The sequence below is a fragment of the Peromyscus leucopus genome, chromosome 22, assembly GCF_004664715.2.
Source record: "Peromyscus leucopus breed LL Stock chromosome 22, UCI_PerLeu_2.1, whole genome shotgun sequence".
NCBI lineage: Eukaryota > Metazoa > Chordata > Mammalia > Rodentia > Cricetidae > Peromyscus > Peromyscus leucopus.
In genome coordinates, this window is record NC_051081.1 from 21,814,605 (window position 1) to 21,839,904 (window position 25,300).

The 25,300-nt window shown below is 45.5% G+C and overlaps 1 protein-coding gene across 1 annotated transcript in view; it reads right to left on the reverse strand.

Annotated features, from left to right (window-relative positions):
• Mta3 (metastasis associated 1 family member 3) overlaps positions 1 to 25,300 on the reverse strand; it is a 130,225-nt gene that overhangs the window by 74,370 nt on the left and 30,555 nt on the right. Inside the window, 6 exon segments of the mRNA XM_037197982.1 lie at position 1,844; positions 2,174 to 2,256; positions 2,259 to 2,289; positions 4,563 to 4,626; positions 22,413 to 22,521; positions 22,524 to 22,538. Of these exon segments, the coding sequence (XP_037053877.1) occupies position 1,844; positions 2,174 to 2,256; positions 2,259 to 2,289; positions 4,563 to 4,626; positions 22,413 to 22,521; positions 22,524 to 22,538 (303 nt within the window).

Below are 25,300 nucleotides of genomic sequence, written 5' to 3' on the forward strand. Positions count from 1 at the left end.
CAGAGAGCTGGGAATATAACTCAGTGGGTAGAGTGCTTGCCTACTATATACATCAGGCCCTGATCTTCTGGGGTGGGGTGGAGTGGGGTGGGGTATAGGGAAAAGGGGCTGGCTAGAGAAACCCACCCTGAACCTGGAGCCCAGAATTAGGGAAGGATGGTTCAGATAAGGCCAGTGAGAGAAACACAGTTTAGCTCAGATCAAAGCCATCTCTGCCCCTGTCCAACTGACTTGTGAAATCAACCAATCACAGAGCAGGACAGCAGAATCCTGGCCCTAGGGCCCAGGACCAGGGAAAGAAACACAGCCTGTGTTTGGGACCTGGGCCAGAGAAATGAACCAAGGAAACATGCCCTGACTCTGAAACCAGTACCAAAGAAACACTCTTGGCCCCTAGAATCAGAGTCAGTAAATGAAATGTGCCCTGGCCTTAGAGGTGGTGACAGAAAGCTAAGTAAGGCCAGTGAGAGAAACACAGTTTATCTCAGATCAGAGCCATCTCTGCCCCTGTCCAACCGACTTGTGAAACCAACCAATCACAGAGCAGGACAGTAGAATCCTGGCCCTAGGTCCCAGGACCAGGGAAAGAAACAGCCTGTGTTTGGGACCTGAGCCAGGGAAGTGAACATTTTATCCCCAAACCCAGAACCCAGGAAATATGCCTTGACTCTGAGACTAGTACCAAAATAACACTCTTGGCCCCTAGAATCAGAGTCAGTGAAAGAAATGTGCCCTGGCCTTAGAGGTAGTGTCAAAAGCCAAGAAAGGCCAGTGAAAGAAACAGTTTGGCCCTGAAATCAGGGCCAGCTCTGCCCCTTGCTCACAAAACTGGCCAATCCCTGGGCAGAAAATAAACTAACCAATCACAGTTGACTCCGCCCCCTAGCCATCCTATATTAACCGCCCTGCCCGGTCAGTTGTGAGCTGTTCTCTCTACCCTGGTAGAGGCAGCTACTCTCCTGGACTCCTCCTTCCCAAATAAATCTCCTTCTCAAAAAGAGTATTGGGTGAAGACCTTCCTTGAGAGCGGAACAGAAGAGCCTTGCTGGGAAGCCATAGTGGACTGATCAAGGGGGAGCTGAACAGAAGAACCTTGCTGGGAACGTCCCATAGTGGACTGAGCGAGAAAGAGCTGGTAACAATGAGCCAGAGATTGTGGCTCTCCAGGAGAGGAGAAGGATTGCTGTGTCCTGCAGGGAAACCAGCGCCCATCACACCAGGTTTATCCTGACCTTCCCGAAGAGTCAGGATACCCTTCCTTGTTGAAGCAGTTCCAGGCCTGACTCTCCCGAGAAGTCAGAAAACCTTCCTTTCCAAGGTTGGGCTGTTTCTTTGCAGTCTCAGCCATCAGAGCTGTACTAAACAGCTCCAGGTGTCCGGGACACCTTCAGGGCGGAGCTCTTGTTCTGAGAAGTTTCGCCCTCTAGGGGTGAACTGCCTCCTCGCAGTTACAGACATCAATTTACTAACATTTGGTGCTGAAACCCGGGACACCAAACCCAGAGCTTTTGCAGTTTACTTACATGGGGTACTCAGAGAATGAGAGGGAGAATAGGAATGAATATGAATAACACATTAAATCAAAGTTCAACAACACTAACAAAGTTTGTGGTGGTGGCACACCCCTTTAAACCCAGCACTCTGGAGGAAGAGCCAGGCGGATTTCTGAGTTCAAGGCCAGCCTGGTCTAGAGTGAGATCCAGGACAGGCACCAAAACTACATTGAGAAACCCTGTCTCAAAAAACAAAGTCTGCAATTTTTTGTTTCTGTTGTTGTTTTTTGAGAAGAGTCTATGTAGCCTTGGCTAGGCCAGCCTGGAAATCACTCTGTAGACCAGGCTACCCTCAAACTAACACAGATCAGCCTGTCTCTGCCTCCCAAGTACTTAAAGGCATGCGCCACCACACCGGACATTAACAATCTAACGCTTAAACACAGCCAGAGAGCCTGAGGGACGGCTCAGGGGGCAAAGTGTTCGCCACACATACACACACACCACACACACCACAAAAAGCCACACCTGTGAAAACAAACAAATGTGATGTCATGAAGGAGTAAGTATTATGTCTCTAAAGTTGTTCAACTCTCCATTTACACTTCTTCTTCCCTGACGACAAGAACCTTCACATTTTTAAGTCACCGGTTTCCGGGACTTGAAGCCATGGCACGCACCTTCGGGAGCATGTCTGGAATGTCAGCCTGGTACTTTGGACCCACTCTGATTTCACCCTTGTCAGCTAATAACGTCTTCACGAAGGGTCGTACACCAACGAGTAGAAGAAAGCATCCTGGGGGGAAAAATGACAGAAAACACCTAAGTGAGCCGGATTCCTTCTACTTTTCATAGAGCAATCAAATCCATATCACAAAAATGAAAACTGTAACTTTAACTTCCGAGTATAAAAATTTCATTTTAGTGAACACATTAATAAACCTTCAAGGAGACCATGGCAATACTGTCATCATGTATACTAGCACAAAATTACATAAAGCCAAAACCAACAACCTTAAGAAGAATATGAAATTTTACAATTCGTTTGCGTTCTGAGAGGCTAACAGGGAGGCTGAGGCAGGAGGGTCCCTTTTCAGGCCAGTCTGAGCTACACAGGAAAAACCCTGTTTCAAAAGCAAAATGAAGCTGGAGCGTGGTGGCACACATCTTTAGTCTCAGCACTCAGGAGACAGAGACAGGAGGATCTCTTTGAGTTCCAGGCCAGCCAGGGATACACAGTGAGACTGTCTCAGAAACAGAAGAAACAAATAAACATCCCACATATCAACTAAATATACAAGAGTGTGGTGGTATTCTAATTGTACTGAAATGTGATTTTGATTGTATGTTAATAAATAAAGTTGCCGGTCAGAGCTATTAGCATCAACAGAGTGTGGTGGTGGTGGTGGTGTGGGTGGTGGTGGTGGTGCACGCTTTAGTCATAGATCTCTGTGTGTTCAGGATACAGCCAGCATGAACATATGCTTAAGACCTGTACATACAGACATGAGACATCAGTGTGGGTTACAACCAATAAAGAAAAAAATACTATAAAAAGACGACAGACAGAATACTCTCTTTCGGGAAACTACACCGCAGAGAAGGTGAGATTTGAGCTCTGAGCTCTGAGCTCTGACCTCTCGGCTTTCTCTTTTACATTGGTTCTGTGTTTCTTATTTAATAAGATTTTTGGTTACATCTACACAAGAGTGGCACTTAGATGCACTTTTTAAAGATTTGTTTTTTAGTTTATGTGCATCAGTGTTTGCCTGCAGGTGTGCCTGTACATCATGTGCATGCCTAGAGCCCACAGAGGCCAGGAAAGGGCACCAGATCCCCTGGAACTGGAGTTACAGATGGTTGTAAGCTACCACGTGAGGTGCTGGCAATTAAATCCAGGCCCTTTGCAAGAGCATCAAGTGCTCTTAACCACTGAGCCATCTCTTTATTAATATCACTATATAAATCCCATTAAATTATTATGGTAATTCTGTCATTCTCTTTTAAATTGTAATGCATAGTCATGTATATAAAGACAGATGCTGTGGACTATGCTCATTGTTAATAATAAAGCTGATTGACCGATAGCTGGGCAGGAAGAGATTGAGCGCAAGAGCCAGACTAGGAGAATTCTGGGAAGAGGAAGGGCAGAATCAGAGTTGCTGGCAGATACAGAGGAAGCATGATGAGAAATGCCATACTGAGAAAAGGTACCAAGTGGCTAAACATAGATAAGAATTATGGGTTAATGTAAATGTAAGAACTAGTCAGTAATAAGCCTGAGCTACCAGCCAACCATTTATTATTAATACAAGCTTCTGAGATATTATTTGGAAGAGGCTGTGGGATGGGGTGGGAGAAAGAAAAGCCTCTGTCTACAGACAGACACAAGCATAACTAAATGCATGATTACCACCAACCTACACATTAAACATCCCGTAGGTTCCTTCGAAAGCTCAGTAGGGCCAGCAAGAGGCTCAGAGGGGTAAAGGCGCTTATAGCCCAAGACTAATCCTGAGTCTGATCCCTGGAACCCACACAAAAAGGTAACAGGAGAGAAATGACTCTGAGTTGTCCTCTGACCTCCAGATACATACAGTGGCATCTGTGTCCGCTCCTCTCCTATCACATACATATGCATGTGAGCAAGCACACACACATACAATAATAATAAGTAAATTTTTTAAAACAAATAAACAAAAAGGCTCCAGCACCCTAGAGTTAATAAAGCACAGTGGCCTGGCCGCCTGTTCTTATGAATTCTGTGGAGCCACTAGAGTGAGAGGTATTTATTCAAAAACAGACCACAGGGAGAAGGAATAAGAATCGGAGATAAACATCCTCATCTACAGCCTGAGCTGTACTTCAGGAAGCCTCTCACTGGCAAGTGACAAAGAGCTGTCGCTTTTGGTAACTCTGCCTTCCGCCAGGACAATGCACGCCAGTTTGTGCCCTCTTGCCGGGATGGCAAAACAACACTCAGGCACCAAATCAAATAAAGTCCACGCACGGTATGGGCTTTGTGTGAAGTAACAGGGAGAAACACAAAGTGGAAGGACTGCAAATTACCTCTTTGTCAAGGTAGGACAGCACCGACTCTGTCTCGTTCAGCAGGGCCACACTGCATTTCCCCCTGTTTAAAAGAAAAGACCGCACAACGGGCATTACATTCCCAGTGATTACATACACAAGTCAGCAATATTCAAACTCTAAGGGTAGATGAAAGTCTAGATGGCAGCGGGGGACATATTTAAACTCTCCAGACCAGCTTTGCAGTCCTGGTCTCGGGTAACCTGTACAATAAAGCCACATTTACGGGCATTAACAGAGGCCAGCCGGTTCCAGCGATTTCACTTAGCAAATCATTACAACAGACACTTCAATGGCTCTTCCTAATCATTCAATAAAAAAAACTCAATGAAACCTTCAGACTAACAGTGAAATTCTCGACCTACAAAAGCATTGAGGTAATCATACACAGGAGGTCTTCAGTCATCCCCATACAACCCAGCATAATAGTCAGACTCAAGCAGTGATCTGCAAGAGAGTTGGAAATAATGTGCATTCACATGAGGATGTAACCAATCTACCTTTACTGAAACTACTCTGAAGGTTAGTTAGATTTTAAACACAAATAACTTCTGTAGAACAGGGGCAAAGTAAAGGTCTACACATCCATGGACCTTGAGGTCTGACATCATTCCTCTAATGGAGCCCTGAGTGTGACTTCAGAAATGAGAATCTTTTGTTTTGAGAAAGGTCATAACTAGGTGGTATGGCTGGACTCGAACTCACAGAGATGGATCTGCCTCAGCTTCTTGAGCTCTGAGAAAAAGTAAGGCTACCCAAGGTGGAAGAATGAATGACAAATTCAAAAAATTTTTCCACTGGCTTAAAAATTTCACTCTAAGGGGCTGGAGCGATGGCTCAGTGGTTAAGAGCACTGATTGCTCTTCCAGAGGATCCAGGTTCAATTCCCAGCAACCACATGGCAACTACCTGTAACTCCAAGATCTGACAACCTCACACAGACATATGTGCAGGCAAAACATCAATGCCCATAAAATAAAACAAGTAAATTATTTAAAGAATTTTTTTTTTACTCTAAGCCTAACACTCAAACATGCAACCCCAAACATTGCATACACAATCAGGAAACAAGATCATCTCGGGCAGCAGTGGCACACGCCTTTAATCCCAGCCCTCGGGAGGCAGAGGCAGGTGAATCTCTGTGAGTTCAAGGCCAGCCTGGTCTACAGAGTGAGTTCTAGGGCAGTTAGGGCCACAGAGAAAAACCTGCCTCAAAAAACAACAACAAAAAAAAAGACTGTCTTGCTCACAGATTACTAGTGAAGTACAAGTCAAAGAAAGAAAAAAAAAACACCAAAACAAAACAGAAAAACCAACAAATTAAAAGCAAAATAAAATACCACAACTACAATTCAAAAACACTGATCAAAAGTGACACTATTTCGAATGGGCATGGGTGTGCACACCTTTAATCCCGGCACTCAGGAAGCAAAGGCAGACAGTACTCCATGAGTTCTAGGCCAGCCAGGGTACACAGTGAGATTGTGTCTCTAAATAAACAAACAAACAATACCAAAACAACTTAAAATTTTAAGTGACCATTTTCTAAGATCCTGGGGGAGAGGGGACTTTTTTTTTTCTTTCTTTCTTTTTCAAAAGTTCCCTAAAATTTGTTAATGCTAGCAGTCCTAATGCCTGAGCTTCATAGTACATTCGAGGCCTCTCTGGGTATGATGGTTGGAAAAGGAAATGTCCCCCACAGGCTCGGGGATCTGAACACTGGGTTCCCAGTTGGTGGCGCTGTTTGCCGAGGCTTGGGTGGACAGCCTTGCCGTTGGGAACTCACCACTAGGGGGCGGGCTTTCAGATGGTAGCTGCTATCCACTTCCAGTTCCCTCAATGCAATTGGAGACATGAGCTCTCAGCTTCTGGCCCTGCTGCCTGCCTCTCTGAGGTGGTGGACTCTCATGCCTCTGGAGCCACGGCCCAAATAAACCCTTTCTTCTCTAAGCTGCCCTGGTTCTGGTGTTTTAGCACAACAACAGAGAAGTAACCAATACACTGGGCCATTGTGTGAAACCCTAATCACAGCAACAGAGAAGTAACCAATACACTGGGCCATTGTGTGAAACCCTGCCTCGGACACAAAGGAAAGGGGACAGAAAAGAACAGTAGGAACAGCACATGTAGAAGACACCTGCAGAGAAACTGAAAACAAATACAGAATGGGAATCAGGTACAGGACTGCCTTGGAGAGAGAGAGAGAGAGAGAGAGAGAGAGAGAGAGAGAGGGAGAGAGAGATTGATTTAAAAAAAATAAGCTAAAACTCAAAGAAGTATCCTAATAGATGCATGTAGATACTATACATCACAGACACACAGATACACACAGAGACAGACAGACATAGACACAGACACAGACACACACACACACACACACACACACACACACACACACACAGCTGCTAATTCTACACAGGTTTCTTGGACTTGGCGCCTTGGCTAACATTTGGGAATAGGTGAGTCTTTGTTGTCGGGCCTGTGTTATGGGTAGCAGCAACTGTAACCTTTACCCGGATGACAGCAGTACCTAGTTGTCACCAACAAGGTTATCTAGGCATATTTAATGCTCTGTGGGAGGCTGTCCTTCATTGAGAGCCATTGTGCTACATGTTGGGGGTTAATAAAATCACGATTTTAGTAACTGGATCTTAAGACCAAACATTTTATACAAGTAAAAGAATGTGGTTTTGTAGGTTTTAGATTACAAAAAAAAAAAAATGGGGCAAAGAAGAGAAATAGTCTAGATGCTTCTATACGTTTCTAATTAAATATTATTTTCTGTTGTGACACTTTAACAGATGTTAACAAACAAAGATTAGAAGGTGGCAATTTGGGAATCCGAGGATACAGCCAAGTGAAAGAGTCCCGGCCTACTATGCATGAAGTCCTGGGTTTGGTCCCCAGCACTCAGAAACCCGGAGTGGCGGTGCCTGCCTGCAGTCCCACCACCTGGGAGGCAGAACTGGAGGGCTGGAAGTCCAAAGTCATCCTTGGCTACCTAGGGAGTTCAAGACTAGCATGGGTGACACAGACCCTGTAACAAAAGCAAACACCACCACTAGGAAGAAACCTCAACACCCACTGGAGTAAGTGAATTCAGGATTGAAAAAACCAAGGAAAGAAGGGCGAGGTTTGGATTTCATGTCAGTGGATTTCGTGAATAGGAGGGAACAGCAAGCGGTGTTCGGGAAGTTCACTGTGGGGGTGGCATGTGAAGGCTACGGACTTGGTGACAAACAGGAAAAGAAGCTGTGAAGAGGACTCAGAGAAGGAAAGCCCCGTCTGGCCTCCCTCCCGCTTCCAAAGTAAGTATGGGAAGACTCTCCTCTCCGGGTCAGATGGCAGATACATCCTGTGAACAGCAGGGAAACACAGACAGCCCACAACATGCAGAACATCAGGACAGACTGTGCCCGCACCGAGATACAGAAGGACAAAACAATACATCAGCTCTTAAAGGGGTGTGCTCATCAACCTTCCTCACTGCTGTATCCGAGCCCGGAAGAGCCATAGGGTGGTGGAGGACTGGAAGGAAACTGCACCTTCCAGACACACACACACACACACACACACACACACACACACACACACACACACACACGGGGGGGGGGGGGGGGCTCTCTCAGAGACTGTGAGAGCGTGCACAAGACCTGCATCACAGGTTGAATCCAGACAGAAGGCCAGCTCTGAGGAAGGGAAGTAGACATTGGGTCCCACCCTTAGCCAAGAATGCTGTAGAATATTATTTTAAGGTGTGTTACTTTTGTTTATGCTGCATTTGTTTAACTCTGTGAAGCTGTGTTACTGTGCCTGTGTAAAACACCTGATGGTCTCATAAAGAGCTGAACGGCCAATAGTGAGGCAGGAGAAAGGACAGGCGGGGCTGGCAAGACAGAGTATAAGTAGGAGAAATCTGGGAGGAGAAAAGAAAGAAGTAGACAGAGGAGGAGGAGTCCAGGGGTCAGCCACCCAGCTACACAGCAAGCCACGGAGTGAGAGTAAGATTTACAGAAGTAAGAGAATGGGAAAAGCCCAGAGGCAAAAAGGTAGATGGATAATTAAGAAAAGCCAGCTAGAAACTAAGCCAAGCCAAGGCCAGGCATTCTTAATTAAGAATAAGCCTCCATGTGTGATTTATTTGGGAGCTGGGTGGTGGACCCCCAAAAGAGGAAAAAGAAACAACAAAACTATTTTGCAATTGATGCCTGCTGGGAAAGGCACATTTGTAATCTGTTTTCCTGTGGAGTGTCGCTGGGCTTATCAACTACATGCCAGAGCAGACGCCCTGCCCAGGAGGCACACAAAACAGACTCCATGTTGTTTTGTTTTGTTCCTTTGGCTGTTTATTTTTTGGGTTTTTTGGTGGGCATTTTGTTTTCTTGTTTCATTGATTTTTTTTTTTTTTTGTCTGTTTTGATTTTTGGGTTTTTGTTGTTGTTTTCCTGTTTATTTCTGTGTGTGGAGGATCTGGGAAAGAATATGATCAAAATATGTTATATGAAAAAGACTTTAATTTTTTTTTTTTTTTTGAAAAGCATTCTAGGGACTGAGGCTAAACCTGTGCTAGAACACCTGCTTAGTATGCCGGAGGCCCTACAAGGAAGGGGGAGGGGAAGGTCTGGAGGAGGGGCTTCCTTATATAAGCTATGCTATGACTTCCTCTCTCTGTGTCTTTCCCTGAAGCCCGGTTCTACCATCAAGGCTAAGAGCAGCATTAAGTGCACGAAATCACTTCGTCATACTAAAATTATTTTTACAAGAAAATATTTTTTAACTTAAACTTCATCTGATTTTGAATAAAGACGAGCCAGCGTTCATTTTAATTTTCTAATCATAAAAGTAATTGAGTTTCGTTGAAATGCCAACATCATCAAATACTTAACAAAAGGACGTTTTTCTTCGTAGGGCTTTTCCAGTCTCTTTACAAAGAAGGAGCCGTGTAATTTTAGATCACCACCACTTCATACTGCTGTCTACCGAAGGTTCTCCAGGCAGCAGGGAAGGGCCAGTCACACCCAAAAGGAGGCAACCAAACAGCACGTGGTGGTTTGAATGAGGATGACCCCCATAGGCTCATAGATTTGAATGCTTACCCATCAGGGAGTGGTACTAGTTGAGAAAGATTAGGAGGTGTGGCCTTGTTGGAAGAACTGGGTCACTGAGGGTGGGCTTTGAGGTGTCAAAAGCCAAGCCAGGCCCAGGGTCTGTGTCTCTCTGTCTCTGCCTCTCCCCCTGCCTATAGATCAGGACCCTGCCTATGGATCAGGAGATAGCTCTTAGCTACCTCTCCAATACCACACTCCTTGCCACCGTGCTCTCAGCCATGATGATAACAGGCTAAATCTCTGAAACTATAAGCAAACCCCCAATTAGATGCTTTCTTTTATAAGACCGCCTTGGTCATGGAAGAGAACCGTGACTGAGACAGAAGCTGGTACCAGGGCCTGACTGGGGTAAGGCTGTGACAGGTCTGACCATGCTGTTTGTTGGAAGGCTTTGGGACTTTGGACGAGAAAAGAGATTGGATGCTTTAAGCAGGACTTAGTGAGCCATCCTAGTAGGAACGCAGGAGACAGTGCTGAGGGCAATTTGAACTGTAGGGGGCCAGACGAAAAAGTTTCAGAGGGGAAGAATATTAGTAAGTGACCTAGAGACCATTCTTGAGATATTTTGGCAAAGAATGTGGTTGCTTTTTATCCTTGTCCTAAACACCTGCCTGAGGCTAAATTGAAGAATTCTGGATTAATGGCATTGGCAGAGGAGATTTCAAGACAGCCTAGTAATAACTATAGCAAGTGATCAGTCACTCTTATGCAGATCTACAATAAAAAGAAGCAAGAAGGGGCAGGAATAAATACAAAATAGACAGTTTGAGAAAAAGCCCCAGGAAATATAATGGTGCTCAAGGGGATGAAAAGTTTAGAGAAAAGCCTGGGGCTAAAATACAGGGAGTGGAGCTCAGGGCAAGACCCTACTCAGCCAAGCGTCCAATTGATGAAAAGAAATTAAAGAAAGGCTTAAGCAGTGAGAGAACATGAAATCAATAACAGAAAGCTGATGAAAGCAGCAGAATGTGGCAGCTTTGGCCACACGGTTCTAGCTTTAGACCAAGCACACAGGAAGGGTGTGGAATCTCTCTGTGGCTAAGGAAAGCCGCTAAGGAAGCCAGACATGTGATGGGGGTGCCCCTGCCTGGAGGCCCAGAGAGGTCATTCATGAAGCTATGGAGATGAAGCCTGGATTTCATTAGACACCCCAAGATGTTGGAGGTGCCAGAGTCATGGGATATCTGGCAAGGAAAGCTGCAGACCGGGTGTGGAGCCAGCCGACCAGAGAGTGTGTTGCAATCAACAGGACTTGAAGCTCTGAAGAGCGCTTTGACACTAGACTTGGAGATGCAGAGTTTGGAGTTTGCCCTGGTGGTTTTTGGACTTGCTTGGCCCGGTATTTCCGGTAATGTATATTCTGTGCCACTGAATGTTGGAAGTATGTGTGTGGGAGCCCACAGAGGTTTCCTAGTGAGATCTGAGCTTGCTTTTTACCAGCAGCATAAGAGGATGATTGGAGGCTGGAGAGATGGCTCAGTGGTTAAGAGCACTGACTGCTCTTCCAGAGGTCCTGAGTTCAATTCCCAGCAACCACATGGTGGCTCACAACCATCTGTAATGAGATCTGGCGCCCTCTTCTGGCCTGCAGTCATACATGCTGTATACATAATAAATAAATAAATAAATAAATCTTTAAAAAAAAAAAAAAGAGGATGATTGGACCATGGGTCTGGGTACCAGGTATTTGGAAGGGGCTACACTTGGGTGTAGCTAGCAAGGGGGAGGTCTTTTGCCTCGCCTCATGGCATTGTTAATAAAAAGCCCTTTTGAATAAAGTTATGGGCCGTTGGATATTCACCCAGGTCCTCCCGAAACTATCCTGTGTTTCTGTCTTTCTTCTCATTGGCTAGGCCTATCATTCTACCTGATATTTCTTATTCCTCTCTCCTCCTCCTCCTCATAGGAACTCTTTAAAAGGTGGGATCAGGCTCCCCACATATGTGATCTGCTTTTTTATTTTAGAGAAGGTTACAGTTAATAGACTGCCATGAGTCTCAGAAGAGGCTTTGAACTTTGCACTTGTAAGTAGTGTTGAGACTGTGATAGACTATGGGGAACCTTTGAAGTTGGGCTGAATGTATTTTTGATTTATGATTATTGATACAAGCTTATGGGGGCCAGGAAGTAGAATGTGGCGGTTTGAAAGAAAATGGCCCCCACAGGCTCATCTGTTTGAATGCTTAGTCATCAGGGAGAGGCACTACCTGAGAAGGATTAGGAGACACAGCATGAACCCCAAGAGACAACGTGCCTACCTGAGAGACATAGCCTTGCCCATCCCACTCACAGCCACATCCTAAATCTGAGCACCAATATGGAAATACCACGTAAAGAGAAACATGGCAAAAGGTACTCGCTCACTACCGGAAAATGGCAAAATAGACTGAGAAAACGAGTTTCTTCACTGCTGCGGGCCACAGGAATATCATAAGAACTCAGCTGGTTATGGCAAAGTCACTACCTGGAGGAATCAGGGAATTAATTCCTCCAGAGGAAGCCAAATCCCAAGGAGTTTTTGGTGTTACTTGGCTTGTTATATATCAGCTGTATTCTGTTATGAAAATCATGTGTGCCTTCATAGTTTTCCCAATTGATTTTTCCCTAAGAAGGGCTAACAATGTGAACTGATCACTCTCTAGATACACATTCCAGGCATTTGGAGAACAGCCTCAGGAAAGGCTTTCTCTGGAATCAGATATCTCCCCTAGCCACTTTCAAGGACTAAAGGAGACATCACCCAGGTGGTCACCCAATTTCCGAGGATTAATAGTGATAACCCACAGGCGAGTCTCCTGACTTAAGGTAAATTCCACAAGGGGACACCGCCTAGGTCAGGTAGACGTTAAGTAATAGCTTTACACAATTTAGCTCAGACCATTCTTTCTTACAGCCTTACTAACTTTATAGACCTCTAACTCTTACCTAACCACTTCTAGGAATATTTAGATAACCTTCTGCACTGACAGCTATGCTCAGCCAGAACCCCAGTTCAAGCCTCCCTGTAATTATCATCATTGGCAGCATCCGGCCAGGTCCATCCCCAGATGGAGGAAAGTACCTTATCAGAGATACCTCCATACTTTCTAAGAATAGACTTAAGCATCCAGGCTACCTGTTTGAGAAGGCCTGGCGGATGTACCAATTAAGCCTTACTTCCTCCTTTCCCAAACCTTACCTCTAGTTCCAGATCTCCCTTTAACTATCACCAGAGGCATCTAGCTGTACACAGGTTGCCTAGCGACTGAGCACACTTTCCCCCACCCTGCAGAAAAACGGCAGATAGCTTGGACAGATAGGAGCTGCAGGAAAAAAGAAGACAGTTTTATTTTCTCCCATTGACCTAGCAACTTATAGATTCTTAACATTTTCTACCAATCATGTTTAAGATTATAGTTGAGCACATAAGAGCCCTCTCCTTAGACATTACCTGAATTTAGCCTTTAGTTAATTCATTTCCCCATTGGTCACTTCCCTTTGGGGTTGCAAATGATAATTAACAGTTATTGCCTCCCTGTGTGATTCTTATCACCCCTCCATTTGACCCTGGAAGCCTGGCTTTGCACTGCTAAGGGAATACTGCTTGTAAGTGTATATATATACCAGGACTTCCAGGGCACGACAGGACAGAGAAGAGAGAAGAGAATGGAAGAACTAGATGGGTAAGAACTTGAGAGGAACGAACTGAGATGGGGAAGAACTAGATTGAAGGACTAGAAGAGAGGACAAGAGGAACGAGATGGAAGATGAGGTAGAGCCAGATGGGGAAGAACAAGATGAGGAAGAGCCAGATGAGAGAGAAGGAGATGGGAGAGGAAATGATATGGGAAGGAACAAGATGGATGAGAACCTAGAAGGGGCAGAACTAGACAAAGGAATTAAGATAGAACTTAGAGGGGCCCGCAGACAAGTGTAGAGAGAAATCAGGCTAAAGATGACCTAAATATGAGAGCAGAATATAAGCTTATAACTGTCACAGAATAATAAAGTATATGGACTAAGGAGTTTCGTGTACATAGATTCATTTCTTCTCATCAAAGATTAATTATCAGCTGGTTGTAGATTCTTCCCGGACCCTGGGAGGGGACTATTGAGGGGCTGGACCCCCATAGTCCTCGATACTTCACCCATCTACCTCAAAAATATCAAGGAAAGTGAGAAAGGAGAACAAAAATATCAAGGAAAGTGAGAAAGAAGAAATGCTCTCTTTCCCCCATGACCACCAATGGCCTTGGCAATCCCATCCCAGTCTATGGCCATGCCACTTGTACCAGAAATCAAACTGCACTGTATATGTGAGTTTGTTCCAGCTCTTTTATTTTTGTTTTTTTAAAAACAGGTCTTACTACATAACTCAGGCTCACCTCGAACTTGCAATCCTTGCCCCACCCCCAAAAACTATCCAAGTGCTGGAATCACAGGTGACAACGCCCCTGACTTAGGTATTTTATTTTGTTCTGTTGATCTGCTTTTCAATCTGCTTATTATGATTCTGACCTTGTTTGTTTTCTGTTGCTATGATAAATATCACAACCAAAAAGCAAGTTGGGGAGGAAAGGGTTTATTTCATCTTACAATTTATAGTCCATCATAGACAGAAGCAAGGAACTCAAGGCAGGAACCTGGAGGCAAGAACAGAAGCAGAGACCACGGAAGAGCACTGCCTACCAGCTTGCTCAGCTGCATTTCTTACACCATGCAGGACCACCTGCCCAGGAATGGCACTGCCCACAGCAGAATAGGCCCTCCCACATCAATCATGAATCAAGAAGACGCCCCACGGACATGCCCCCAGGCCAATCTGACAGAGGCAATTCATGAACTGAATTTCCCTCTTCCCAGATGACTCTAGTTGGTGTCAAACTTACAAAAGCAGACGAGCAGACTCCCTTATCTTAATTATTATAATTTTTACAATTATCTCAATATCTAATATAAGCAACACAAATTCTATTGCTTGATCATTCTCCAAGTGTCATTAATGGCTCTCCAACTTGTTGAGCTTACATTTCAGTTTACAGCCCTAAAAATTATTAACAATGCAAAGACTTTCTGCTCATGTAAGTTATCTCTGTCAAAAACTTACCATGTTGGTACTAAAACTGAGAAAAATACATGAGTGTATGCTGTGAATATGTGTTGCTACCATTGGTTAATAAAGAAGCTGCTCTGGCCTATGGCAAGACAGGTTATAGCCAGGTGGGATATCCAAGCAAAGAGACAGAGAGAAGGGTGGAATCAGGGAAGATGCCATCCAGCTGCTCAAAGAACAAGCTGCCAGCAGACCAGTAACGCCACGTCCACGTGACAATACACAGATGAATAGAAATGGGTTAACTTAAAATAAAAGCGCTAGCTAGCAAGAAGCCTGAGCCATAGGCCAAACAGTCTGTAGTTAATATCAAGCCTCTAAGTAATTATTTTATAAGCTGCTGCGGGCTGGGCAGGACACAGGGAAACTTCTGACAAGTATATTTTTCAAATGAATGTAAAGTATTACTTTTTTTCTTTTGGTTTTTTTTTTTTTGGTTTTTTCAACAGTTCTTGTGTAGCGTTTCCTGATTACTTTGCAAGGTGGCGGTGGCACTCACATCTGGTTAATTCGCACAGGCTGTAACTTTGCGGTGGCACACATCTGTAATTCCAGCACTTGGGAATCTGAGGCAGGAGAATTACTTGAGTTGGAGGCCTAGAGGCTAGGCTACAAAGTGAGTACTATGCCAGCCAAGGCTAAATGCCAGCCATAGACGACAGTCCCCTAAAGAAAAAGTAATAGTGCTTGATATTTTTGCAAATATATTCAATTTCTAACTTAAGAGACAATATTCCCCCTCACTGAGAATAACTGATCTACAAAAAGTATACATTATCGTATGTGCGGGTTTGATATGCGCCTTGGTAACCACTGACAACCAACCGTGTGTGTAACAGGTAAACTTCATTTTCAAGTCAGCCAAACACAGCTAAACAGCGAGGCTTTATCTTTCAATGGTAACATCACATAAACACCGTGTTCCATGAAACAGCCGGGTTGTCTCATAAGTCAAACCATTCCAGGACTCTTTCTCTCAAGACAAAATCACATTCAGTAAGCAGAAGTGAACTTATGTGTACTTCCTGTTTCATTAGAGAACACTTCTTTATGAAAAACAAAAGGAGAGAGCGGTGCGGTGGCGCACACCTTTAGTCCCAGTACTCAGGAGCCAGAGGCAGGCGGATCTCTGTGAGTTGGAGGCCAGCCTGGGCTATCAAGTGAGTTCCAGGAAAGGCGCAAAGCTACACTGAGAAACCCTGTCTCGAAAACCAAAAAAAAAAAAAAAAAAAAAAAAAAAAAAAGAACCTACAGTCATCTCTCCCACAAAGACCTCTGTTCGGGCTAACACACCTTCATTTCTCCCATGATGGCTGTGGCAGACCGCTCACAAGGGGGTTCTGTTTGGCAACAGTCTATATCAAAAGAGAACCCCCCAATCCTCCGCCTGGTGATCCATGTGCAAGTTTGATACTGACTCCAGTCATTTCTCCCCAAAGTCCCGAGCAGCCTGTCTGCCATACACCCATCTTTGATTCTCATTCTAATGAGATTTAAATAAAATTCTACCCTAATTGTCATTCTTAATCTCAAATTCTATGTGAGGTCAACTGTAACTGAGAAGAGATTACTATCTGCTAATGACTTTTATTTCCTTTAAGAATAAAAATGGAAGCAGGCTCCGTGGAAGTTTCCAGTTCTGAATGGCCCTTGTGTACTGTTCTCCACAGAGGAGAGAGAGAGGCACCGAGCCGCTGACCTCCGAGATCTCGCGTCTTAAGACGCAGACTGAACAGAACTATTTAGGCAAATTTTACATAAGGTGCAAGATTTTAACAGCTGTTCAAGAGACTCTCAAAACTGAATTAAGACAGGCGACTCCTCATTTGGAGTTGCCACATGGCATCCTTAGACAAAGGCGGTTTCCGCAGACGGTGGCCGTAGCCATTCTTCTGCAGGGCGACGGTGACAGGGATGGTGGGTGGTGTCGGCATGCTGGCGCGCTAACCTGGCAACTTCAGAGGCGCCCCAGAGACGCAACACCTGGGGCTTCACAACGCACCCCGCTGCTCTCACCAAACCTAGGCTGGAAGGAGTTTCTCTCTGGTCCCTCTGAGAAAGCAGTGCGGCTCAGCAGGTGAAGGCAGCTGTCACCTGCGAAGGGGGACAACCTGAGTTCGAGCCCCAGGACCCCCATATGGAAAGATGAGTGACTGACTCCCACAAGTCACCTCCATACAGACACACCGACATGCACAAGCCCACAGGCCCAGACACACAATAAATAGATGTAAAAAAAAATTTTAATAATAATAACCCACAAGGGGCACACAGGTGGGTGGTCATGACAGTTGTCCCAGCACTAGGGAAGCTGAGAGGAGGAGGCTTATCAGAGTTCCAGGCCAGCCGGCTCTACGGAATAAAAATGTCCTGAAGCAAACAAAACTCAAAAAACGATTTAAAAAAAATAATAATAATAATAATAAAAACAAAAAGCACGGTTGGGCTGAAGGTACTCAGGACCCTGGATTCAATCCCAGTACTAGAGCTGGGGGGGGGGCATGACACAATTGACGACAATGAGTGTGATGTGTGGTGGTATTGTGTTCCCCAAAATATTGTGCACCCTAATAAACTTATCTGGGGTCAGAGACAGAACAGCCACTAGATACAGAGGCTAGAAAATGGTGGCACTCACACCTTTAATCCTAGCACTCCAGAGGCAGAAATCCATCTGGATCTTTGTGAGTTCAAGGCCAAATTAGAAACAGCCAGGCATGGTGACTCACGCCTTTAATCCCAGGGGGTGATGGCAGAAAGCAGAAAGGTATATAAGGCGTGAGGACCAGGAACTAGAAGCATTTGGCTGGTTAAGCTTTCAGGCTTTGGAGCAGCACAGTTCAGCTGAGAGCCATTTGGATGAGGACACAGAGGCTTCCAGTCTGAGGAAACAGGATCAGCTGAGGAACTGGAAAGGTGAGGAAGCTGTGGCCTGTTCTGTCTCTCTGATCTTCCAGTGTTCACCAGAATACCTGGCCTCAGGTTTGATTTTATTAATAAGAACTGTTAAGATTCCTGCTACAGTGATATCCAGCACAGCCAGAGTTAAACCATGAGGAAGACTGGGTCCCGAAACTAGGGCGAGGTCCACAAGCACGGCTATAATGGATGTCTCTGCGAACGTTCACGCTTTGCAAGGAGACGCTTGGAGAGCGGATATTCGGGTCCAAAACCTGTTACAGGAGGACCTACTGGGACCAACCACCACCAGGTATCTAAGGCACAGTTTTTAAGGCACACTGAAGCCTAATTTCAAAGGCTGTGGTCCAGATCTCAGAGATGGAAAGAATTAGCTCCTTTTAATTACGACTAGTTGTGCCACAGGCAGGGAAGAGACGGAATCGTTACATGTACCGGCCCTCTAATTAGCAGCTGTTAAGAAGCCAGGCTTTAGTGCATCTGAGATGTAGAGAAGCTCCGGCCGGGCACAGAAAGGACAGACACATCCACAAACCAGGCTGGGAGGGTGAGTTCCGGGTTTCTCCATGCAGCTGGCACTGTAACATTATCTTCCGGAATAATAATACAACGTATGGGCTGAAATAGCTTTAATTTTAGACCTACCCAACTGACTTGAATCTATATAAGAATTATGTGAGGTTGACATTCAAAAAGCCTACCTACTCAACCAGTGACTTCGGGGCTTTCATTGTGCCTGATAGTTTTCTAGCACTAGCTGTGTGTGAGTCATTAATGCTGCATATCTGCAGACAATATCTAAACGTGCAATTTATGAAGTGGGAGGCTCAGGCAAGTACGCGATTGTTTTGTGCTTTGGCCCCTCATCTGTAAACAGGGCTAATAACAGATCTACTTAGAGAGTCGCTGTGAGGATTAAACACATGAAAAGCAGCCCTACCATAAAAAGCGCAATGGCTGTTAGAACAGGAACCACATATAAGGCCAGGCCATTTGTAAAACTGATGATAGGAGCCCCGATACCACAGAGCAGAGAGAAGGCTATGTTGAGAAATGAGGTAAGCATCGATGGGCGCTTCAGCCTCCTCCAACTGTAACTGCACTGCCTTCCCCAAACTTAGAAATTTCTGTCCACTATAGACGAATGAAGAAGGACGGCCCATCAATCACAGGATGTTCATTTAAAGAGCATCCAGCATTTGCTACATGTAGGAAAACCTTTAGACGTATACATTTAAAAAAAAAAAAAAAAGACTCAATGTAGTAAAATAAATAACCAATAACTGTTGGCATAACAATAAATCTTTGTGCTTTATAATACATGCAACATACAATCTATTATTAAAGGACCCAAGCCACAGCATTTGAGTGAAGGATCCTGCCTCTGTCCTGCTCCTGCGCCCCTGAAAATGCACCGGACACGGATGCTCGCTGCTCATGCCCCATCCTCCTGGGCTCAGACTAAGCCCAGGTCTCCCTGTCTCTCTCATTCCTGGTGGAGGCAGAGGGAACAAAGCATGGCTTCTGAGCCACACCGGGAGGCTTGCAGCAAGTGAACAATTGAAGTTCACTACTCCAGAGGGCTCAAGAATACCAAAGTCAGGCTCCCCCTCCCCGCTTTCCATTCAGGAGGGAGGAAATTCTGGGCACTTGATGCTGTCTCTGAGAACAAAAAGTCAATATTCACCAAATTACCCCTATTGCTGCCAAAGAACAACGGGGCTTCGGCAATTTTCTCCTTTTAACGCCGGAGCGGAGAGGGCAGGACTTCAACACCAGCTAAATGTCAAGACCACTCTACCGAGCCCTTGTTCTCCATCAGCGTGTGGGCTGCTTAGCCAGGCTCCGTGCCTTGCCAGAGCCGTTCGCAAAGGGGAGCCGCCTAGGAGAAAAGTGTGGCTCTCCTGCACCCTCCTCCCTCTCAGCCCGGAAAACACAGAGAGAGAAAGGCAGAGAACGTCTCTTCAACACAGTTCAAAGCATCGTCACTAGGTAAGGCCCTTGCATAAGTGTCTCGGTAATTATATCCCAATACACTCTCTCGGGCCTTATGGAAGATGAAAAACACCGTTTTTTCCATTCCAAGCAATCTGTTAAAAGAAAATCAGCATCGCTGGTAAACAGATTCCAAGCTATCAGAAGGGGAAATTAAAAATACACTTGTGTGTTTTGGATACATTCGTTAAACCATTTGTCAGACTCGTGTTCTAGCAAGAACCTATGACTGGCCCTACCACTTCTCCAGCTCAAAATGAATCTTTATATTCCAGCCTCTTCCAGTTAAATAATTGTTGCCTACGGCTTTTTAGTATGTATTAGTTATGTACATCTTTAAGAAAATGCCAGCTGGGCATAGTGATGCATGCCTGTAATTCCCCTACCTGGAGGGTAGAGGCAGGAGGGTTAGGACTTGAAGGCTAGCCTCAGCTACATGGTAATCTAAAGACCAGCTTGGGCTATAAGAGACTTATTCTCAAAAAAATATGCACAGGTAAAAAATAATGTATAACAATATCATAATGAAAACCATGATTATATGGAATTAATATATGCTAATAAAAACTGAAATATAATAATCTCCCAATATGTTTTCGTGTTCTATTCTTTGGACAAAATTATTACCATGCACACCTAGTTTTCTTTCTGGAACTAGCCTGACTAGTGAAAAGACTTTCAGATTACCCAGCCTGATCATATTCTCTAGCAGAGAACTTAAGTCACAGAGTGCACATGAACTCCTAGACAGAACTCAAACAGGATGCTCAACTTTTACGGAACCATTGGCAAATAATGGATTCCCAGTACCTTCGTCATCCACTTGCTATTCTGAAAGCTGTCCTGTGCCCAGTCATGAAAAAAGGCCCCTCGAGCTTCTATAGGTAGGCGGGAGGACCAGGTCAGAGCTTTAGAAAAGACGGTAAGCCTGACAGCAGAAATGCAGACTGAGATATGTCACCCCACCACCACCCACCACCACCACAACACCCCCCCCCCCCCCACCCCACCCCCCGTGGTAATTATACAACAGCTACTACTTTTCTTTTGAATTGGTTGTTACTGTCATGACCAGCAAGGAGCTGAATTAAAAAGAAAAATAAATAAACAAATAAAGACTCTGAACTCAACTGAGGAACTGGTTGAAGGTGACAGCAATACTGGCTCCTTCCACAGCCATCGCTCTGGACTCCAGCTGACCTCTGCACACAACCGGAGTTCCCCAGCTCCCTCTGCCTGAGGTCTCCCAAACTGATGAAGGTGAGGGACCATGCCAACCCTAACGTTTTACTGATCCCAAGAGTCAGAATCTACTTGTCTTTTGTTTTGTATTTTAATTTAATGGTACTATTATTATCACGTGTATTTATTTTTTTATCTGTGAGGAGAGGGTATCATGCGCATGCTATGGTACATGTCAGAGGACAACTTGTAGGAATTGATTCTCTCCTCCCACCATGTGGGTTCCAGGGACTGAAGTCGGGGTTGACAAGCTTGACAGCATGTGCCTTTACCCACGTCATCTCACCAGCCCTCTTTTGTCTTGTTGAGGGTCTCATGTAGCCCAGGCTGGCCTTGCTTCCCTATGTAGCCAAGGATCACCCTGAACTTCTGATTCTCCTGCTCCTACCTCCACAGTGCTAGGGATCAAATCCATGGTTTACTGCATGCTAGGCACAGTCTAGTCTACCAACCGAGCTACAGCCCCAGCCCCAGAAGCCACCGGGCCCTGGAGTTCAAACATTTTACTATATTGCTAAGATGTACTTACTACAGACGACACTGAAATAACAGCTCAATGGCATCTATCTTTTTTTATTATTATTATTATTATTATTATTATTTCTTCTTCTTCTTTTTTTTTTTTTTTTTTTTTTGTTTTTCGAGACAGGTTCTCTGTGTAGCTTTGCGCCTTTCCTGGGACTCACTTGGTAGCCCAGGCTGGCCTCAAACTCACAGAGATATGCCTGCCTCTGCCTCCCAAGTGCTGGGATTAAAGGCGTGTGCCGCCACCACACCCAGCTCTGAGTCTATCATGAATTCCTATCAGTAAATCCAAAAGGACCACTGCCCCGGCACAGTCCTCCAGATCACAAAGCAAGAGCTGGAGCCCACCAGTGCACAGAGCAAAGATTTTGAGCCCAGCTCGGCAAGCGGCGGATCACTCGCCTGGCGCATGCCCGGCTTCAATTTCTAACAAAAACACGTCTGTTAAAGCTTTAAACTGAGCAAATGCACAGAGTTGATGCCAGTAACAGGGTCATAAAGAACAAGGTTTTCATCCCAGAGATACTCACAAGAAAATAAAAAGCCATATATCCTACAAGGGCTAGCATCATGGGTCTGCAAACTAAACCCTGAATTCATTCCCTTGCATTCAATCTCACCACTGTATCGATTGCAGGAATCTGAAGATGCCCAGCATTTCCCCAAGAGTATCTGCTAGACATTGTGTGTGATGCTAACAGACACTCAGGTAAATTGTTAGGAATGGATGAGGCGACGAAAAGACACCTCATCGCTGTGGAACCCGCTCAGGACTTCTGTACACTAATAATACACACTATCAATTCCAAGATCAAATCCCAGTATGACGTTTGCAGGCTGCCAACTAAGCTGAGCCAGATCTTGAGGAGAGTTTGAGGGGCTTCCAAGAAGGCTTTGGTCACTGTGTTTCCGGGCACGTTAGGGCAACTTCCGAACGGTCGGTCTCACCTGATGTGTGTGGCGGGCAGAGACTCATACTGACGAGACAGAAAGAGCTCCCTATGCTTCAACTGATGCTTCTGCTTCTCAGTGAGGTCAGCCTCCACGGTCATCTCGTTTCTTCCTCTGTTTCCTCTACACAAACGAAATCCAAAGAATCCATCGTTACAACTCAGGGTGCCTCTTGGGATACTAAAGCAGAATGAACCGACAGGTCAGATCAGTATTTCATTTGATCATTTCTTCACACTGATCACGTTCGAACTACACACTCAACTCTTCATTGCAATCCCAACCCTAAAATTAAGTTCTCGGGCTGCCAAGAAGAAGATAAATACCAATCTTAACATGGCAGAACCGGACATGGTGGTACACACTCGTGATCCCGGCACTCTGGAGGCTGAGGCAGGAGGATCACCAATTCAAAGCCCACCTGGATGAGATAGTAAGTTCAAGGTGAACAAGTACTCCTCAGTGAGAGCTGTCTTTAAATAAATAACTAACAACCGTGAGCAGCGGCCGGAGAGTTGGCTCAGGGCTTGAACGCACTTCCTGTACAATCACGGAGCACCTTTAGGATCCCAACACCCACATAACAAGCGGGTGTCCTTACAAACACCTGGAGCCCCACCTCTGAGAACAAAGGTGGGGACTTCTGCAGCTTGCTGCCTTCCAGCCTAGCAGAGAAAACCCAACCCTAGGTTCAGGATAGACCCTGCCTCAAAGGAATACACATCGAATAATGGAAGAGGACACCCAACACCCTTTTCTGGCCTTTAGGCAGACGTGCCTAAAAACACACATGTGCATACACTCACACAGATACAAATTTTCTTTAAAATATTAAGTAACATTAAAAGTGAATGACTATAAAAATGGCAGCTAAGGTGTGAATGGCCATCAAACACGCCTGAAATCTCAGCACTCGGGAGGCTGAGGCAGAAAGATGGAGAGTTCTAAGCTAGCCAGGGGCCGATCTCAAAATTCCTTAATTAAAATAAAATATAAATGGAGGTGGGTATGGTGGTGCACGCCTTTAATCCCAGCCCTCGAGTAGCAGAGGCAAGTGGATTTCTGTGAGTTTGAGGCCAGCCTGGGCTACAGAGTGAGTTCCAGGCCAGCAATGACTACATAGTGAGACTCTATCTCAAAAAACAAACAAGAGAGACAGAGACAGAGACAGAGAGAGAGAGAGAGAGACAGAGAAACCAGCAGCAGAACTTCCAATTGAATAACACAAATAATAAACCAACTGAAAGATTAGAATTGAGGAACTATGCTTAGAAATTAGAACCTGAGGCAGGAAATGAGTAATTGAAAACAAGCAGGCAAACGAAACACTGAGACATTTTTTACAGCCCAGGCAGGGAGCTGGGAGTGCTGAGCACCACAGGAAACCCTGAGCCTGAGGACAGCATAAGCCCCCGAGTGGAGGTGGATGCTGGAACCCAGCAGCACTCAGCAGAGGAAGGCAAAGGGATCAGAAAGGTCATCCTGGGCTATAGTCCACGGGCAGCATGGGATCTAAGAGAACTGTCTCAAAACAAACTAACTGCGTGGGCCCAGTGCTGAAGGGTCTCAGACCCTCCTCTGTGCATACAGGGATCAGACTCATAATACTTACCACCCCTTTGTCTTGTATGAATACTCTAAGCCAAGTCATTTTGGGAGGGGGTAAACATACTTGTGATACCAGACACTGAGGCAGGATATGTCAACCTGGGCTTTACAGAGTCTAGACTCTGTTTCCGAAGCAAAAACAAAAACCTACGAAGACCAACATGGCAGAAAGGGGTAAAATGTCCCAGAAAGAAAAGGAAAATGGCCATCTTTCCCATCTTCCCCTCTGCAGCAGGCACAGGAGGGGGGGGGAGCTGCTGGAAACCCCTCCCTTGCAGAAGGTAACTAGCGTCCAGCGCCCTCCACACACTTTGTGTGTTTAAAAGTGGCAACCTCAGACACTGGAATAGAATTGAAGCGCCTTGTTCCTGGGGAGCCTCGTGTTAAGACGGTGGTGGAGAGTGCCACCCACGAGGAATTAGAGCTGTAATCAATTCTCCAGCCTGAGAGCAAAGAGGCTTTTCATCCACTCGACCAGCATTGATTAGGAGTGAGGCAGGTGCTCCTCAGTGAGCAGGACAGTGACTGAGAAACGACCCCCAGCCTTGGCCACTGAGAAGCAGGGCCGGAGCCCACGGGCAAAAAACGAAGCAGCAAGGTTCTCCGTGGAGTTCCGATTTGATTTTCGAGGCGCTCTAGCCAGGTAGCAGAAGCTGGCCTTGAACTCACTGCCTTAGTTACTCTTCGACTGCTGTGAGGGCAACTTAAGAAGAAAGGGCCCATTTCACCCACACCTCAGGTGATGATGCATCATGAGGCAAGTCAGGACAGGAAGCTAGAGACAGAAGCTGAAGCAGAAGAGATCAATGGGAGCTGCTTACTGGCTTGCTCCGGATGGCTTGCTCAGCCTGTTTTCTTATAGAACCCAGGACCACCAGCCCAGGGGTGGTACCACCCACACAGGTTGTATCCTCCCCCATCAATCACTAATTAAGAAAATGCCTGACAGACTTGCCCACAAGCCAGGCTTGTGAACGTACTTTCTCAACGAGAGCCCCTCTTCCCAAGTGCCTCTCGCTTGTGTCAAGTTGACCAAAACCTAACAGCACTCACTTCTGGCCTTCCTCTCCTGATGACTGAGATTATGGCGTGTACTATCACACCCGGCCACACGATCTTTCTGACATCACATTTAATGTCTTTAAAGAGAAAGGGACAAGCCGGGCAGTGGTGATGCACGCCTTTAATCCCAGCACTCGGGAGGCAGAGGCAGGCGGATCTCTGTGAGTTCGAGGCCAGCCTGGGCTACAGAGTGAGTTCCAGGAAAGGCTCAAAAC